At 34.3% G+C, this 19951-nt stretch overlaps 1 protein-coding gene across 2 annotated transcripts; it reads left to right on the top strand.

Moving 5' to 3' along the window:
- Positions 1–1215: 1215 nt before the first annotated feature.
- Positions 1216–18768, top strand: LOC130645326 (uncharacterized). Of its 2 annotated transcripts, none has more exons than XM_057451288.1 (6): positions 1216–1995; positions 13575–13733; positions 16235–16422; positions 16821–17064; positions 18241–18401; positions 18482–18768. In XM_057451288.1, the coding sequence occupies exons 1-6, from the start codon at positions 1944–1946 to the stop codon at positions 18707–18709; spliced, it is 1032 nt and encodes a 343-aa protein (XP_057307271.1). In that variant the 5' UTR covers positions 1216–1943; the 3' UTR covers positions 18710–18768. The 2 variants fall into 2 exon arrangements, with proteins under 2 accessions (XP_057307271.1, XP_057307272.1); XM_057451289.1 differs by lacking the exon at positions 1216–1995 and adding an exon at positions 12952–13271.
- The last annotated feature ends 1183 nt before the right edge of the window (positions 18769–19951 follow it).

The following is a 19951-nucleotide window of genomic DNA, read 5'->3' on the forward strand; positions in this document are numbered from 1 at the left end:
TGTATCAACCAGTCATTGCTTACGTTATCAAAATTCAAATGACGGATCTTCTTTATTGTTCTTCTGCCTAAATAGATTTTTCCACAGGTCTTATCAACTAGTACCATATATTATGCCACATTTAAAATGTGAATGTTTTTTTTGACACACAGTAATTTCTACATTAACGGCAGCCACGAATCCTCCCAAGCTTGTAGCACCTTACCAGGTCTTTCAACAAGCCTCATGCTACATATTTTCGCTAAATAACACCGATGGCAAAAAGAAACATTTAGGCCAACGAATAACTTAGACTATTTTTAAATTTCTTTTTATCCAAAATTGCTAGAGCCTTTCATCAAAAATAGTTAAAGACCATTGCACTTTTGGGTATAGACGTGAGGCCACAGCAGTAGTACACAACATTTTGGTGATAACAACAATAAAAAATCCACAGGAATTCACTAGTGACTTCGCAATTATCATCTTTGGCTTATATCGAGCAATGTAACATGGATAGGAAAAGAGCAAACACAAGACAAATTTAGTCTATAAATAAAATTATTTAAAAAAGAAGTAATTAACCATTTATCAAATTTTTTTATGTCTAGACAAGAAAATGAAACTTATGAAAATGATTGAGGCGGAGCTATTGCCACACGCTTTGTGTATGTCAATGCGTTTCTCATAAATGTCACTTGTATTACGGGACGATGAATGGTGCCGATAATCAAATGTTAAAAAGAGAAATTTGGAATTAATATTGTTTTTAAAATTTTCGAAAATCAGAGAATGTAAATTTATCTTTATATGATTATAAAGAGGTGAACCCTATTAGCTCTGTAGAGGTTTGCGACCGTTGTGGTTGTGTAATTTGGAATTTTATGGTTTGAAGAAAATGTGTTTGATCAGTAAAAATCTGGAATAATATTTGCAGAATTCTTATAATAGTTAGAGATACCAAAAACATTATATTGACTATAAAAAAGTAAATGACACTATGGAAAATTCTAATACACCCTGTCTGCAAAATACGCATGTCCTGGTCTTCAAAATAGACTAATAAAGAATTGACTCTAATTAAGTTTAAATAATGAATAAACAATAATTAGATTTAAGCTGATAGAGAAATCTCATTATTTTTCTAACATTACTCCTTTGTCAATGAAATACCTACCCCAAAAAACTAACGAAATGTTTAAAAAAAAAAATTTAAGTCGTATAAAATTTTAGGAAAACTCACAAAAAATTTAGATTACGGGGCGGAAAGTTCATGAAAAGGATAGCTAATAGACATGTACATACCTTATCAAGTCACCACAGCAAAACTATAGCTCACTCCGGCAACTCGCACAGAGCAATAACATTCCAACTGCCAAAACGTTGCAATTTTTAACAAAGATCTAAACAATTTATATCTTAAATAATATTTGCAAGATGTACTTCTTATATTTTAAGAATTAAAGGGAAGAAGCCACACTTTATTTGAGAAACAGTAAGTCTTAGAAACACTGGAAAGTCGCTAGTTTTAAAATAAACTGTAAGCGGGAAACTACAAAGCGCCCGTTAAAATGGACTTACTCTAAAGGGGACATAATTAATTATTATTAATTATTTGTTTTTGACAGTTTTTAAAAGCAGGTTCTGCAGACTAACAAAGGGCTTTCAATCCGTATCCACCCATTAAGGAGCTTCAAGAATTTTGTCCAGCAAGAGTTCGCACTTAGGAGATTCCACTATATTTGCATCTATCGACGTCAAACCAATTTTAATTAATTACGAATTAAACGAAACTCTGACAGGATGACGGATAGAACAAAATCTTGTATCTGATGGTGAGAATTAGTAAGATACAATCAGAAAGAATATTAACCAATCATATTTATTGATGGTCTTAATAAATGATCTCGAAAAACTAAACGAAACAAATTCAACTAGCTGTGCTTGGCTAAAGGTCATTCAAAATGTTATCCTCGCCATTTGTCGCACTCGTGATTCTACTTTGTGGAGTAGTTGGTAAGTTTTTATGACTGAAAATGTTTTTACTTTTATATCATGACGCTGCAAGTCCGTCCGTCCGTCATTGCCGTCGTTTGCATCATAGAGTCAAAATTTTCTAATTGGAACGAATGGTCCGCATGCTCTTCACAATGTGGCGAAGGAACAAAATCTCGTGAGAAAATATCAATCCAGAATCATAACGATTCTTGCTACGGTGCCATCATTGAAAAAACAAAATGCAATAGAATTTGCAAAGGTATGCTTTTTCTTGTCTAACTTCACGAAAAACACTTAAATCTCAAAACACATCGTAAATTTATGTATAGACTATCATACAATATAAACAGTTTTCACCTCTAGATTTGATTAACTGGGCAAAGAACGCAACAGCAACAGCCTCAAGTCAACTTTTGGGCGTGTATTTAGCCGGAAGAGCTATTGATGGAATTACAACAAACGACTTATCTGAAAATAGTTGCATGCATACAGCCAAAGATGAAAAACCATGGCTAAGAATTGATTTGGAAACATTTAGATTTGTGAAAAAGGTAAAAAGGTTAAAAAATAGAGGCTTCAGTAAATAAAACTCATTGTTAGTATCCATATATCTAAAGCAATAAAAACGTTGCATATTTAGGTTGTAATTCATAATCGCGCAGATTGTTGTAGTGAGAGATTAAATAACCTGTTAATAAGTGTGGGGAGGTATGCCAACGGAACAGGTAATCCCATCTGCGGTTAAAGAGATAACATGAAAGACGTAAAGAACACTACAATTTCTTGTTGTCGAACTTTGATTGGACGTTGTGTGCATGTGACTGTACCTGGACCACAATTCTTACACGTGTGTGAGGTCGAGGTGCTTGGAAAGACATTTTAGATAATTAGTAAAATAATTTATTTACACCACTTCACCTGTTTGTTTGTTTGTTGTTGTTTTTTTGTTTTTGTTTTTTTGTTTTTTTGATAAGACAAGGAAGGTAGTAAGTTTGAAAAAGTGACAACCGCCCTTTTACAGTTTTTGTCAGAAATAAATAAATACTAGAGCGCAATACTAGGGTGTTGTTAACGTTTTGAGTCAGACTTCACACCTACGATGCATGTGTCATATTTTGTACTTTATACCACCATTGTCTTGTATGGTTCACAATAGGTACATTGTTCGTCTGTTATGGGCCAACATTAGCTTAGGAGGGAACCTGGTCGGCAATACATACTTATTATTAGCTTAGGAGGGAACCTGGTCGGCAATACATACTTATGTGACAAAATTTAAGACACAGCAACAAAGTTATTATGTTGACAGCAGATTAGCTGCAATTGTCGAAAGAGTAATTACGCCCTTCTGTTTGTCGAAAGAGTAATTACGCCCTCCACTTTGTAAAAAGAGTAAATACGCCCTTCTCTTTGCAATATTGGCTTGTTATTTTAACTTCTGAAAAAATATCAAACAAATTAAAAATTTTCGATGAAAAGACGATGCAAAGTTTTTAAAATTGTAAACGTTTTTGAGAAATTCTGTAAAAAAGTCATTCTTGACAACATTTTGCAGGCAATCGCGTTTTTGTGCAGTTTTTTAAATGTGACAAAAAGCTTTAAAAGGCCAATACGACCCTGTCGGCTGTTAACTCGCTACTTTCTTACATGGGTGGGTAGCGTTTAAAGTATAGCTTGTACTCCCTATACAAAGGGTCTGAAATTAGAGTTTTGAGTTATGCAATAAAATAACCTAACATTCTAAATTAGCGATGTAGAGTTAGGCGTCATGAAGATAGGGACTTTAATGAACTAGATATTGTTTCGTGCATACCGTTCAGCGTAACCGTTTTCGATTCTTAGCAATAACATTTAAAATCACAAGTTGTATACCAATATCAATTTATCTTAGATCTGACTGCTGGCAAGTCTGCGTCAATGTCGAGTTCTATATCAAATCCTAACACTGCTAGCAACGCTGTTGACGGTAATGAAGGCACATCCAGTCATTCACAGAGAGAAGCAAGACCATGGTGGCAATTGGACCTAGGAAAAGACTCAATAGTTCACAGGGTAATGTCACCTTTCAAACGTTCTTTTTCTCGGTAAGCGTTACAAAAGATATATTTCGGCTTAAATATGATTATTTAGGTGGAAGTAACAAGCCATCAGTATAATCCGGCTTACTCAGCACGTAGTCATCAGCGTGAGAGACTCAAACAATGTTGTTGGAATTTGTGGAGATACTGGAGATTTTAGAAACAAAGTGGAAGTCGTTTGCCAAACTCCTTTGTTGGGAAGATACGTTAAGTTACAGCTACCTGGCACTGGTTATTTAGCCCTAGCAGAAGTGAGAGTATGGGGAAAAACACTAATGCACAATTAAATTAGTTTTTGTATTTCAACTGATCCTAACTAATACACACATAACAAACAAATTAAGGTTCTCCTCTGTTACTTTTTTGCAAGGTAATGGTGGTTAGCATAACCTTGCATTGCCTTCAGAATAATTTACATCTAGCCCAACTTTTCCCAATACTTTTGAGTATCCAACCTCTTTAATTTCCCGAAAAATAATAATAATCCAAAAAATGACAAATAATTGATTTTATGTATTCATGTACTTTTTAACTAAAAGTTAGGACTTTTCCTAACTTTTATTAGACTTTCTAATTCTAAAAAAATTTTTGGATTTTTTTTTTGTACTTTCCGGTGGAAAGCCATTTGTGACCAGTATTTTAAGCAAATATTTTTTTGTTATCTCCTTCTATGCTAAATCTTTCAAAATTTATTCAGTTGATAAACATTTGAAAGTAATCACACGTGTAAAATAAAATGAGGGCCAGATGGGTAATTTACAGACCAGAATATATAAGTTACGGACCAAAATTGAGATATAATTACCCTTTGTCTTTGATGACGTCACTACAGGTGGTAATGACGTCATAACACTCAAATTGAAAGTCAATCTTATTCCTATTGTGATTAATTCTTCATTGATATTTTGGGTTGGAAAAAAACAGTTTTTATTGTGATCAAATTTCATTTTTTCCTCACATATATCTAACAATTAGACTTTTTTGGCAATGACGTTATTACACTCAACAAGTTAAAAGTCAATCGTATTCCTATTGTGTTGAATTATAAATGTGCCAAGTTTTATAGCAAAATTCATGAGTAATTTATAAAAATGTGGACACGGGCGCGGGGGTCCCCTCCCCCGTGCTACAGCAGACCTAAAAAGCCCGAGTTTAATAGGGTTAAGGGACTGTTTATACGAGATAAGCTGGCCCGCTTAACCAAAATCAATAAACCGCTGAGTAGTATTAAACAAAGTTTTTATTTGACGCATTATTTAACAGTCTCTCTTTACTTGTCTAATAAAAAAGCGATAATTACAACTTGAAAGATGTCTCGATACTTTTAACAAATATTGTAGGTACTTTTATTTCTTAGGTTGTTTGTTAAGAGACATAAACATAAAGATAAAAATATTTAGCTAATACTAAACTGAATAAACTTAGCTGGCAAAAGAACTTATTAGTTTCCTTAATTTTCGGGCAGGATTTGTTTTTGCGCGCTTGGCCTGCACGAAATAGTGAAATTTCTATTATAGTCTCATAAAATCTAAAAATGCTAAATATCTTATAAAAAAATCTCTGTCAAAACCACCTTTTTAAGGTAGCCTAGCAGACAGGGAAATCCTACAAACAAGAACAAGCAATTTTTAGACAAAAAATGCATTACAGTCAAGATCAGTCAAGAACTATAATATCTATATTATGTGTCTCTGGAATTATCGGAGTATTACCAACATCCTGAGTTTCAGGAATAACCTGTGTCTGAGTCTCTGCTTTTCTTTCTTGTTCTTGTTCTTCATAATCTTTCGAATCCGCTCCAATTTTTGATTCAGAAACATACTAAACATCAAAGTCAGTTTCTTCATTCTTTTTTTCCTGCGTGACGATTTTTTCCGGTTTTATGTAATACCTTCGCAAAAACTCTTCCATTTTGTCAAATACATCTTTGTGGAATCACCTTTCTTTATTTTAAGCAGCACAGGTATTTCCAAGCCTCTAGATGGAATTGCAGATGATCAAATAATTATTATCGCTGTCCACGCTATATGTGTGGACAGCCCTCGCCACTAACTAGCCGGAAGTCCTAAAGCTTATAAGAATTTGAATCGTCTTTATCTAATAAAAAGTTCCAAGGTAACAATGATTCCAATTTCTTAAAAACGAAAAACCATTATTCAGGTTTTAGTTCTCACTTACTATAAATGCTACATCGCTGCATGTAGCCCTTCTCCTTGAATTATGTTATTGTTGACAAATGGTAAGCAACAATCTTGGACAAAAATATTAAGACATTGAGACATCGTCATTTGTCAAATATGGACAAAAGCGTCAAATGGTAAACACTCTGCAGCTGGCAGGCTGCAAAGTCACTACTTTTGAGCGCACGTAGGTCAGATCAGGGAGCGTTTCAAAATTTTCTCGTCACATTCTCTGGCGCGCCTGCACCAGTTAAACAAATAACCTAAGACCCAAGTCCACTCTAAACTTTGACGGGTGAAATTTCACAATTTTAAAATGGCTGAATCTAACATACAAATAGTCTACGCAATTACTTGTGCCGGCGAACTTTAAAATTAGTTATTCTGTCTCATTATATTTTAATAATGTTAGATTTAAAAATTTACTGAAAACACTAACATATATGTCGGAACTTATATCATTATTATATTTTTGTAACAACTGATTTAGCATAAATTATTTTCCTGACATATACCGCAGTGTGGTTTAGTGTAATAGGTTTTATGCCAAATTAAAAATCAATTGGTGGCAATCACGTTGGCGGGTGTGGTAACTAATATTTGTTTTTGTTGTTTTGGTAAATTTTGCTATTTATACAGTAAAGTGTTAATTCCCTGAGGAGAATATTTTTTCTCATTTCAGTCAGCAACACTTAGATTTATCTTGAAGAGTTGTGAAAACCTTATTGTCACTGTTGTTCTGGCATGATGAGTCAAAGAATGAACATTAACATTTTTGCACGATTAAACATGTGAAAGTTATGGTAACTAAATAATGATTGTTTGAAGACTACCTACTTTAACTTAGATGGGGATAAAATGATTGCTATCATGTTATAGGGCAATAAATTTTAATGTTAGGACTTTTATTGTGTTGTGTTAGTAGTTAAGCCTGTGCACAAAGATGAAACTTTCTTCGAAATATAATTTTGCATTAGAAATAATTTACCGAGTAAAAATGAATTACAAGCTGCACTGGCGGGATTTTTTTTACCTCGTTTTAAAAATTAGTTCACAAATGGAATTCTTTGGTAAATGATGACAACGCCCCAAGACCTTCAATTTTCGTCACAATATGTCGAAACAAAACAGCTGATTTTAAAGTTTGCCGAAACAAGTAATTGCATATTAATATATTTATAATATTTATATTAAATTCACGCATTCTTAACCTGTCAGGGTTTGCTTTCCAATATTTGTAGTGAGTGGACTTGATTTCAGATCTTAAGTTATTTTTTCAAACTCTTAAAATGTGCTAATTGTTGTTAATGTCAGCATAGCAATTTTCTACGAATTTCGACACTTCCGTGGACTGCGACTTGGATTATTTCATTGTACAGGTGTGGTAACGGATTCGACCAGAAAATTTTAAGGGCTACCTAGCTGGCTACGTGTGTACATAAAGTAGAGTTGGACGTTTGACGCTTTCGTCCAATTGAAAAATTACAAAGAAACTTCCTTTCTTTTAATATTTTTGTACGAGAATGTTGTCTCATTAATAATTTCCTCAATTTAATTTCTCTATCTATTCAAGAAGAAGGTTAAACATGCAAGAACAGAAAATATTTCATTCATGACCCTATTGTACCCTAAAGTCATGGCACTTTTTCTAATTGAAATTAAACATTTTACTTTCCCTTTTTTTGATTTTATTTTTCTCTTACTTTCATTTACTGGACTACCGGCGGGTTGTACTGGAGTATACCACCGGGTTATACTGGGCTATACAGTTTGTTTGTACAGGACTAAAACGCTGGACTGTACTGAGCTATACCACCGGGTTGTACTGAGCTCTGCCGCCGGCTTGTATAGAAAAAAAAATTACATAGGTCACTATATATAATGTTTTTACCCTATGTAAGCAAACGCCATACTTTTAGAGAAGTTAACTGACATGCACCAGTCATATTCCTTCCGCTTTGTGTGAAGCATAATACCAATTCGATTGACATTTATTTGGCTGCGATGATGTATTGGCCAATCAACAACATGCAGCACTGAGGTCATGTGAAAGTTAAGTAAATAACATCTGTTCCTAAATGCTTTTTTTGTAATGTTTCAAAAAGCAAAGCATGCCGTACGGCGTGACGTCTATACCGTGCAGCGTAACCGTTTTTTGTCTTTTCAGGGAAATTGTAAAAAAATATTTAAAGTTACAATATCTCAATTTATCTTAATTTTTGCTATTGGCAAGTCTGCGTCAATGTTATGAGTATAGAAATGTAATGAGTATAGAAGTGCTATGGTTGCTGACGAACGGAATTAAATCCAAGCGCAGGTAATTACAAATACGGCAAAAATTATCAAACGTCAAATATAAAATATTTCAACGATAGTCAATTTGATATATATAAATTATATTTCATATATATAAACCAACTGGGAAAATAGAAGGCGACATAAAATGCATCCTGATGAATGAAGAAAAGTACATGTCGTTCTCAAAAAAAATACCTGCTGACAACAACAAATACATTGAACTAAGATTCACAGAAAGATTCAAGTTCATGGCATCGTCCGTCGACAAACTATTAAGCAACCGAATCGAACACAAATTAACATCAAAACAATACAAGGGTAAACAATTAGATCTAATAACAAGGAAAGGTGTTTACCCCTACGATACCATGAATAGCTTCGATAGATTCAACGAAACGTCATTGCCACCCATCAAAGAATTCTACAGTAAATTATATAAAAAGAATAACCGAAGAGAGCTGTCAACATGCAAAGGAAGTATGGGAAGCGCTCAACATCAGTAACATGGGTGAATATCATACCCTATATTTAAAATCAAATATATTATTACTAGCAGATGTATTGAAAAAATTCCGAAAAGTATGCATAGAAAACTACGAATTAGATTCAGCATGGACTAGATGGCACCTGGCTTATCATGGGGTGCCTTACTGAGATCTACATCCATTGAACTATAATTACTAACTAATGTACCTAGACACAAATAATTTATATGGGTGGGCTATGTCATAACCTTAACCAACGGGTGGATTTAAATGGATGGAGAAAAAGAAACTAGAAAACTTAAACTTCAAGAGCAGGAACAAGGAGTATTGCTATCCACCTACTCCAAACCAAACTAACCTTCAAAAAAGCGGTATATTTCGGGGAGCATATAGCCTAGACATCCCTAATGTAATACTTCCACTACAAGGTGATGAAGAATAAATCCAACGATAAAGAAAAACTGTTATTCACAGACACCTATTTCCGGTGCTATGAAATACAAAAAGACGACGTATATCAAGATGTACGAAAACAATCACCTCTTACGACCTCTCCAATTACGACAAAGACAATCCTAACAACGATAACACAAACAAGAAAAGTGTTAAGAAAGTTGAGTGTGATGGTAAAGTCATGAAGAGGTTTATAGGATTACAATAAAGTTATACGCACTTGAGGTGAATGAAAATAAAAGTAAAAAGGCAAAGGGGGTAACGACAACTGTCAGAGACCGACTATCATGTGATGCGCATGAGGACTGTCTGTTTAAAATAAGAAAAAACCGACAAAAATGAACATTATCAGGAGCTACAAACATGAAATATACACAGAAACAGTAAACAAGATAGGCCATCATGAAACAATGCTAAACGAATCATCAAAAACAACAAAATAGAAAACATACGCATATAACCATATGCCTCTTGATCACCAATAAGCCATCTCTTCATTAACTTATGTAATATCAATACTTATGTAATATCGCAACATCATGACCAGGAAGAAACTTGTGATGGATAAGTACCTCGTATATAGCACAACGAAATGGTGTAATATATCTCTGGTTCTTCCTGCCATCACTAACTTGTATATATTGATGACCTCCTCCAAGCTTTAACTCTTCCTGATCTTTATCTAAACCCATACGAAGTAAGTATTAGTATACCACTTTTTACGTATTCATTACACAGATAAAACAACGCTCACAACTAACAACTTTTCCCATCATAGAAATATGCTCTATTCTTTATTAGGTCTGGTGTTTTGAGTAATATGCTATTAATATCGAAATTTAAAAAAACTATATGATTGTCACCCCTTACATATATCTTTAAACCATTCTCCTGTGATAAGTCCATACGCGTTATGATAAGCAAGCTAAAAAGTCTGTAGCGGCTTGTCATATTCAAAGGGAACATTGTGATGAAACACAACAGTTGTCGTAAAATCACTTTTGGTTACATCATACAACGATGACTTAAGACAAACTTTTTTACATGATGCATTTATGTCTGTTGGGGTAATCCGTCACTCTTAAATGTAGGCAAGAAAATATCAAAATATATGAAGTGTTTCGCAACATCCTTGTCATAATCCTTTACAATAAAGTTAGACCACCCTTAGCTTCAAATTCAATATACCGCGTACATAACTTATATACTTTGTATTACCCTTTGTAACTATACTCAAACCATTTCAATAATGCATCCAAAAACCAATACCATCAATATACTAAGAACCGTTAGACTTAATCATTAACCTACCATCTTTCTTATTTATGGAATGATCTTTAACGGCTGCACGAATAATCTCAGGACTTCACACCTTTTCACAGTATACACGTTAAGATTAGTATTAGGGCTTGGTTGGCTATCTCTTATAATTGTCGACACAACTTCGGTATTCAATGGAGATGGGTTATCCTTTATAACCTGCAATACACCTTCACTATTCAAAGAATTTGGGTTATCCTTAAGAATTCTCAACACATCTTTAATATTCAAAGGAGTTGGGTTATCAGCAACAAACGACCTTACTCTAACCGCATCAACTAACATCCCTTCAAAGTCATGCTTGTAATCAACAACCACACGACCAGAATAAAGCAAAATATTATTATCTACACATAATCTGGAATATTCTTCTGCTTGACAAGAAATTTCTGCGTAAATATGAACGCAGCGACAAACCCAACTAACTTGACAGAGTCGCTGAAATCCACTTCACATAGGTTCGGTGAAGGGGACCTTAAAAAGACCTTTCATTAACATCTCATACCTAATACATAATCCACTAACAACAGTGGCATGATATGGTACAGTGGTATTTTTTAATCCATTTTATGAACCGGATTGTATTTTTCCTGTATAGATTCTTCATCACAACGGGTTTCGTCACCACCATATTACGACTCTTCCTGAAATACCAAGCAACCCCGCACAATAAAGCAACCACACCACCAACTAAATAAATAAGATAACCATAATCCCTCTCATATTTTACCTCCCTTTATTAATATATTCCTCAGCCCACAATATCTCCTCCTTCCTTTTAAACTCAGCAAGTTTCTAGTTATAGGACATAGCAACGATGACAGAAATGATGATTGTTTAGAAGAAAATAAATTGAATTAAATGTGACAAAACCCACCAAAGGGTAATTCGAATAGTTGTCTAGGTAATGTAGGATAATCATCCAATTGAAAAGACCTATTGAATCTTCCTCACGAAAATCTGTAAAGTTAAAAAATACTAAAAAGTGTGTTAAATCTAGCATTTTTTAAAAATTTGAAAAAATACGACAAATAAATGCATTGAAAACAAGACCAAAAATAAAAAGGAGAAAAATATCTCCTGTCAGTTTATATTAGGCGTCATAAAGTGTCTGTTGGGAAAACATTACACAGAGAATGTTCTACCATCTTCGTCTCGACGATTTAATTCAACAGAAAAATTTTCAACATGAGAGAAATAAATAAAAATAGTTTCTACTGCAAACTAATAGTAATTCTGATGCAGATTTAGCTTCATTAGTTGAAGACATAGATTGAAAAACACGAATGGTTTATGCATCCCCAGTCAAAAAGATAAACATAGACAAATAGGAAAGATACATTGAAAAAAGCTTAGGTAATATAATAACTCTTTCTCTTGAAAGGACACCTTTAAAACTTCAACCGAGGCTTGTAGCTACTTGTGTCTGTCTGGTGAAACCGTCAGACTTTTTTACATAGAAGGAAGTTAAAACGTATGGCGATAATGTCGCTGTAAAGAACCTGTATGTAGGTAGGTCGATTTTAGGCGTGTTCTTGCAATAATTGTCAGATTGAGATCGCATGCAGCGGCTTGTACATATAAATTCAAAACTTTGTCCGTACGTGAAACTGAATGTCATTTGCACATCTAGGTGTCATTCGGGACACAGTTGTCAAAATAAAGCTAAACACAATGCTTCCACTTGCTTTTTTTCCACGTTATGGTAGAGCCTACTTATAAGAGCGTATTTTTCCAACTGAAACACGTTACAAATGCAGCAAGTGTGGACTTCTCTTCTTTGTTGACATACATCAAGGAAAATAATTCAATACCGCAAAGCACAAGCTTAAATCGTTTAGTGGAAAAGAATTGTTTAAGCAGACAAAGTGAGCAGACATCTTGTTAACGTCTTTCACGCCCTTTAATTACGCCCATCATGTATCACTATAGTATGCCTTAAATCCGTAACATATTTTTGTGCAACATTTCTAGTTACGTTTGGTAACGGTGACTTTTATCAATTTTGCCTAAGTGAAAAACCCACTTCTTTAGACAGGAGAAAAATGGAAAAGAGAGCCTCCACCTAAATTTTGATGACATCAGCAAAGAACTTGGCACGTTGCAAAAAATTTTTTTTAAAAAAATATTTTTCTTGCAAAGTTATATTTGCATTTAATTTAAAATAAGATATATTGACGTTAAATCAATGTTATTGACGTTGTTGCCATAACGTCAGAAAAGTTAACAAGACATAACTTTTTCGGCTACATCAAAGTGAAATGAAAATATCCACTTTGGCAGTCACAGACGGACACAACTTTCGTATTATTATAGGCGATAAAAAACGAAAGAGAGATTATAATTGAAGAAAGTACTTTTCATAAATGTTCATTTAACACACTTAATTTTCTCTTCCATGACTTTTTATGCAGCTATACACATACAGCTTGATTATTTAAACAGAAGATAAGTAGATAAAATAATTATGTGTTCAAAAGGTATAACAGTGAATTTTGATCTTTGCGATTGTCCACCAATGAGATTGCTTCACGTAACAAAGTTAACCAATCATAACTCACTAGTTTTCCTAATAACCGGACAGAAAGCCGTAAATTTAACAGTCCAAACTAAGATGGAGATCTTGCTGTCGCTATTGTTCATACAATCGGTCCTATTTTATGAAGTAATTGGTAACATTAGATTTTGATTTGGATTGCATTTAAAGTATCCATGAAAAAAAGTGAAGTCAGATTATTAAATTTACTTTCATTCTGCCAAAATGTAGTTCCTTTATTTCTTAGTCACAGAAGCAAAATTCTCCAATTGGAACGAATGGTCAGCGTGCTCCTCACAATGTGGAAAAGGAACAAAGTCACGTGAAAGAATATCAATTCAGAGTCATAACGATGCTTGCTACAGTACTATCATCGAGAAGAAGGAATGCAGTACAGAATGTGAAGGTATGTAAGTACTCGTATCAACTTCTGTCAGAAATGTTGGAACGCTGTGACATATTTGAAAGGATACCGTTTTTTTAATATAACAAAACAAGCGTATTTACATTATTCATTATATTGTGAGGAAAATTTTGTAAAAAAATATCCAAAACCTCTCTTCTTAAAACGTTTTAAATTTTTTTAAATAATATTGCTGGAAACGATTAGAAACTACAACGATTGGTAGCTACAATCTTGGTCAAAATATATTGAGACAAGACAGCTAACTTCGAATTTTGCCACCAAAAGTAATATTAAGTTCTACATTATATCCACACATTTGGAACTTGTCAAAATTCACTTGTCAATGTTCAAAGCGGACTCAGGACTTATTAGTGACTTCGCAAAGTCCAAATTACTAGTCGTTAGCCCGTGGAAAATTCACGGGTTCGCCCGTCCTTTTTATACCGCATTGCGTGCTTCTTGCTATTGCGCAGCTAAGCTACCATTTTGCGTGACAGACAGACAGACGTATGCGGGTATTATAATATAGATTAAAGTGTTCATTCATGCTGACGTCAGCATGGTCATTTATACGAATTTAAGAGTCTTCGTGGGCTTCCACGAGGATTTAGGTGTGCGGGAGTGTTAGAGAATGTGATTAGTAATTTTTTTAACTATGTCTGCCTAGCCTACGTGTGTGGAAAAGTAGCGACTTTGCTGCCTGTCAGCTGCAGAGTATTGGCGGTTTGACACTTTTCTCCATATTTCAATAATGAGGAAAAAACTGTCTTTGTCTTAATATTTTTGTTTAAGATTGTAGGACAGTGACTGGCATCAAAATATATGTGCACTGCCATAGATTGAGTTTATTGCTCTAACCTTCCAAAAAAAAGAGCTTGATATTGTATCTACCGAAATGTTGAACTACTTCTTTAACATGGAGAATTTAAGTTCTTTACAGAACAGTTATCAATGCAAGATATTAATGCAAGTAAAACGTATAGATAAATGGCACACCGAAAAAGTTCCCAGACCACATAGGATTTACACCGATAACATATTTCGCCTGGTGGATACGAGCCTGTAGGAAAGGATTATAACAGCCTTTTTATATTTAACAGTGATAGAAGGTAGAGAAGTAAAAGGACAGGGGCAGTGGAGAGCCTGGGCGTTTGACGATAGGGCATGGCGGCTTAAGTATTAGCCCCTAGCTATAGGTCTATTGTTCTAAACAATAGAACTATAGTTTCTAACCTATAATCCCAGCCTCCTATTCATCTAAAACATATATTTATGAAAGAAAAAGAGTGTACTAATATAAGTGACTAGTTTTTAGCCCGTTGAAAAATTTACTAAAATTATTTTCCCGTTCCTATTCGCAGCTTTTATTTTGGCGCACAGACACTTGTATGGCCAGTATTTTGAAAGTGAATCTTCTTATTACAAATATACTGTGTTGTCCAATCTGAGGCTACAGCCTGTCATAGCTAAAACAGCTATCTAGAAATTTTATTTTGCAGTTCCAAAATTAATTGTAAAACGGAAAATGCAAATATAACGTCATATCTTAATGAAAATTTTTGAACCCAGTCAGCATTGAGCACGTCTAACAAGAATCATGGATGCAACATCAGGGTCATTTGAAATTAGATAATCCTATTCGATGGACGTTGGATAGTGTTACCCAACAATTTTATTTTGGTGAATGAGTTTTTGTGATTCTATAGCATACTGTTGAGACATCAAACGACACACTCAAATTTAATTCAAGTTTGCAAAGAGATTAAGTTGCGAATCACAGACACAGCAAGACCTTAAACACACTCTACAGCTTCTCATTATCCTTAGTCACTCTGTAATTTTATTTGGTGGAATTAGTATATGTGAAAATTCCAAGATTAATCAGCTTTTCAAAGAGGCTTTACATAGATAAGGAACGCTATTTAAAAATTTTGATGCAACCAATTGCATTATACTAATTTCATTTTTTAAAACGGTAACAGGTAACATAATCAACAATGTTTCTTCCGTATAAACATTTTCATTTTGACTGTCTTTTTGTTCGTTACTCAAAAAAAATAATAATAATTTTTAACAAAAAAGAAAAAACACTTTCAGTGAACATTTCATGTCGCTGAATAATTCTTTGTAACAATACCTATTCAATACATTTTATATCACTTTCGAATTCCCCTCACAATGAAAGTTATCCAACATAAAAATAGTAGTGCACAAATATCATTTTTATAACGCTCATCGTAGACATTTACCTACAGTCACATCTATTCTATCTTTCATAGTTTTATCAATTTCTTTACGGTTACTTCTTCCAAATTCGTTCATCTATACAGTCTTATCCACTTTACTTTTCTCTCCTCAGAGTAAAGAAATTTAATAACGCAGAGACTTTGTGCTTGTTTAGGATTAGATGTTTTTGGAGTCTTCGTTCTGGGGTCCAAGTCCTGAATTCTTCTTTTCTACAAATTATCGGGATTACTTTACCATTGTTTTTTTGTGCATAGATTTGATTAATTGGGCGGAAAACGCAACAGCAACAGCCTCAAGTCAACTTTTGAAAGTGTATCCAGCTGGAAGAGCTATTGATGGAATCACAACAAACAACTTACTCGAAAAAAGTTGCATGCATACAGCTAAAGATAAAAAACCATGGCTAAGAATTGACTTGGGAACTTTGAGATTGGTGGAAAAGGTAAGAAAATTATTTGCCAACTTTTTTTCAAATGCACTGTTGACGTCAACAAACAACCTGTTTTTCCATTGTCCGCACGGAGTCGATAAAAGAGACACTCCGTTTTTAAACAAAGACACTTAGTTTTTTTCGATGATATTACTTAAAGGAAGCCATGTATCAGTAGTAAGGGCTTAACACAGCATGACTCACAACCGCCCACGAGAAATTATTTAACTAACATTAAAATGCCATGTGACTGTTTTTGCGCATTATGCTCCACTGTAAGTAGTACACTGATGTGAATTACAGTATACATTTGCGCTTCACCTTGTACGACAATGTTCACCTGTATCAATCACTCTATCCGGGTGCGACGTCGGATATCCTGCCAGCGTAATATATAATGTGTTCTTTAGGTTGTCATTTATAATCGCGCAGATTGTTGTAGTGAGAGATTAAATAACATGTTAATCATTGTGGGCAACAATGCCGACGGGACAGGTAATCATATCTGCGGTGGAAGGGATAGCATGGAAGATGTAAAGAAAACTACAATTTCCTGTTGTCAAACTTTGATTGGACGCTATGTGCACGTGACTATACCTGGACCACAATTCTTACACGTGTGTGAAGTTGAAGTGCTTGGAAAACGATTAAATAGTAAGATATTTGATTTTTTGAAAATTAAAATTTAAGGATAGTTTAGTCACGTGCACATACCGTGCACATGACTATACCTGGACCGCAACTGTCACACGTATGTAAGGTTAAGGTGCTTAGCCTCCTGTGTTTCTTTTTCAATAAGACAAGGGAGATAGTAAAATCAAGAAAGTTAAAAATGCCTTTCTGCAGTTTCTGTCAAACGAATAAATACTTGACGGCAACCTAGTTACCAGTGTCTTTTTATTAAGTTTATCCTGAGAAAACAAAGTTAGGAAATATACGATTGTATATTGTTCGCTATAAACGTGAACAACCTTGTTCCCAGCGAAGCGCTTGGAACAAAGTTGTTCGCGTTTTGTTATGCTTCAGTTTATGGCGTGTACTTCCCGTCTACGATGCATGGCTCATGCTTTGCTCCTTATACTAACACTGTCTTGCCGTTTAACAATAGGCACATTGTTCGTCTGTTATGGGCCAACTATTGCCTTAGGAGGGAACATGGTCGGTAATACATACTTATGTGACAAAATTTAAGACGCAGCAACAAAGGTATGACGTTGACAGCAGATTAGCTGCAATTGTCGAAAGAGTAATTACGCCTTTCTGTTTGCCGAAAGAGTAATTACGCCCTTTATGACATCGATTTAGTTTCTTGTCTTCTGACAAAACAACCAATGGCAATTTTAAAGCAATACGAAAGGTTTTGAATTTTTAAAAGATTTCGAGCTATTTATTTTCCGTAAAATAGTTTACTGGATTGCAATCTTAGACAACATTTTGCAGCCAATGGCAGTTTTTTGTCGTCTTTCAAACATTAAAGCATTAAATGGTCACTACAAAGCAATCGGAAGGTTGACAAATCGCTACTTTCATTGCGTTGGTAGCGTTTAAAATCTGCTGGTTGTGCTCCTTATACAAAGGGTCTGACATTTAAGTTTGTGTAAATAGAGTAACCTAAGATCCTGCCGCTGTAAATATTGACAAGTTGGCTTTCACAACAACAAAGAACTTAAAAGATAGATGGTCATGAAGATAGCTACTGTTAAAGTTCGACTTTAACGGACTAGAATTTTTCGTAAATACCGTTCAGCCTAACTGTTTTTGGCTCTTTAGGAATATCGTAGAAATAACTTTTGGAATCACAAATTGTATACTATTCTCAATTCATCTTAGATCTGGCTATTCACAAGTCTGCGTTAATGTCGAGTTTGTTAGACAGTCCTTACCCTGCTAGCAACGCTGTCGACGGCAATGAGGGAACATTAAGTCACACAAAAACTGAAGCTAATCCATGGTGGCAAGTGGACCTAGGAAAAGACTCAATAGTTTACAAGGTATTGTCACCTTTCAAAGGGGAACGTTCTTTTTCTCGGTAAGCATTACAAGAATATTTATATTAAATATTATCATTTAGGTCGAAGTAAAAGACTATGAAAGTAATGGGAATTACGCAAAACGTGCAGTGATCAGTGTGCGAGACTTGCAAAATGTTGTTAGAGTTTGTGGAAATACTGGAGATTTTAGAAACAAAGTGGTAGTTGTTTGTCAGACTCCTTTGTTTGGAAGATACGTCAAATTGCAACTACATCGCACCGATCCCTTACTCTTAAGAGAAGTCAGAGTGTGGGGAAGAATGAAATGAAATTAAGTCCCACACGTCTTAATTTCCTAAAAAAGAATAAAAATTTAAAATCCAATTGATTTTATGTATTCATGTAAACATCTTCATTATCTTTATATCTTCGTGAATGTACATAAAAAATAGCGACTCAGGTGTATAAAAATCTCCTCGTTCCTTTTACCTTTTGGCAGCGCAATCTTCTACAAAACTGTAATCTCTAAAATAAAGCCGAATATTGACGAATATTATTTACCAAAAATTTCAGACGATTTTAGTTTCTGATAAAGCACTTTTTAACATATGTAAATTTTTGTTGTTCGAAATTTATTATGGATAAAATTTAATCATATAAAAAGGCCGACGACAAAAGAAAAAGTTTTTCCATTTAAGCTATCTAAAGCCTCCATTGCAGCGTATTACTTTGTAATCCCGTCACACTTTGTAATCCCGTCACACTTTGTTATCTTATCGCACTTTGAAACCCATTTTGTCGGACTTTGTAATCCTAAACGTATCGCACTTTGTAATAATCCCGTCGCACTTTGTAATCCTATCGCACTTTTAAACCCATTTTGTTGCAGTTTGTAATCCCAAACGTATCGCAATTTGTAATTTCAGACTTTGAACTTATAACATACTTTCACCCCCGCACCTCCCAGACAAATTTGCTTTCAGGGTTTTTTATATCTTCTATGACTCTCCAACATTATGTAAAGGAAAAGGGGATAAAAAAAATTAGTGCTCGGTCAAATATGTATAATAAGTTTTAAGGGACTGTTCATACGAGATGAGCTGGCCCGCTTAACCGAAATCAATAAACCGCTGAGTAGTATTAAACAAAGTTTTTAATTGACGCATTATTTAACAGTCTCTCTTTACTTGTCTAATAAAAAAGCGATGACTACAACTTTGAAAGTGTCTCGATACTTAACAAATAATATAGGCACTTTTATTTCTTAGCTAGGTAGGTTGTTAGCCAGGGGACATAAACATAATGTTGACTAAAGATAAAAGCACTTAAGCTAATACTAAACTGAATAAACTTAGCTAACAAAAAGCATAAATACTGCCAGCTAGCTAGCTTGCTGATGCTGTTTCTCACGATGCAAGTTTGTAGTCAATATCTTTAAATTTGTTTGTTTTAGGTTTTACATGGCTATAAAACGTGTTCTTACAATGAAAAAACTTCTTCGAGAAGATAAGAAAGTCAAAGCACCTCAAAACCACAACATTCACAAAATTCTCGATTTAGTCTACAGTGTA

Source organism: Hydractinia symbiolongicarpus, chromosome 5, assembly GCF_029227915.1.
Source record: "Hydractinia symbiolongicarpus strain clone_291-10 chromosome 5, HSymV2.1, whole genome shotgun sequence".
Lineage (NCBI taxonomy): Eukaryota > Metazoa > Cnidaria > Hydrozoa > Anthoathecata > Hydractiniidae > Hydractinia > Hydractinia symbiolongicarpus.

Excerpts from the sequence above, each read along its gene's own strand:
- LOC130645326 (XM_057451288.1), top strand. The coding sequence starts at position 1,944 with ATGTTATCCTCGCCATTTGTCGCACTCGTGATTCTACTTTGTGGAGTA. Across the intron at positions 13,734-16,234 it reads ATGCAGTACAGAATGTGAAG|ATTTGATTAATTGGGCGGAA; the intron begins GTATGTAAGTAC and ends TTTTGTGCATAG. Across the intron at positions 16,423-16,820 it reads CTTTGAGATTGGTGGAAAAG|GTTGTCATTTATAATCGCGC; the intron begins GTAAGAAAATTA and ends TGTGTTCTTTAG.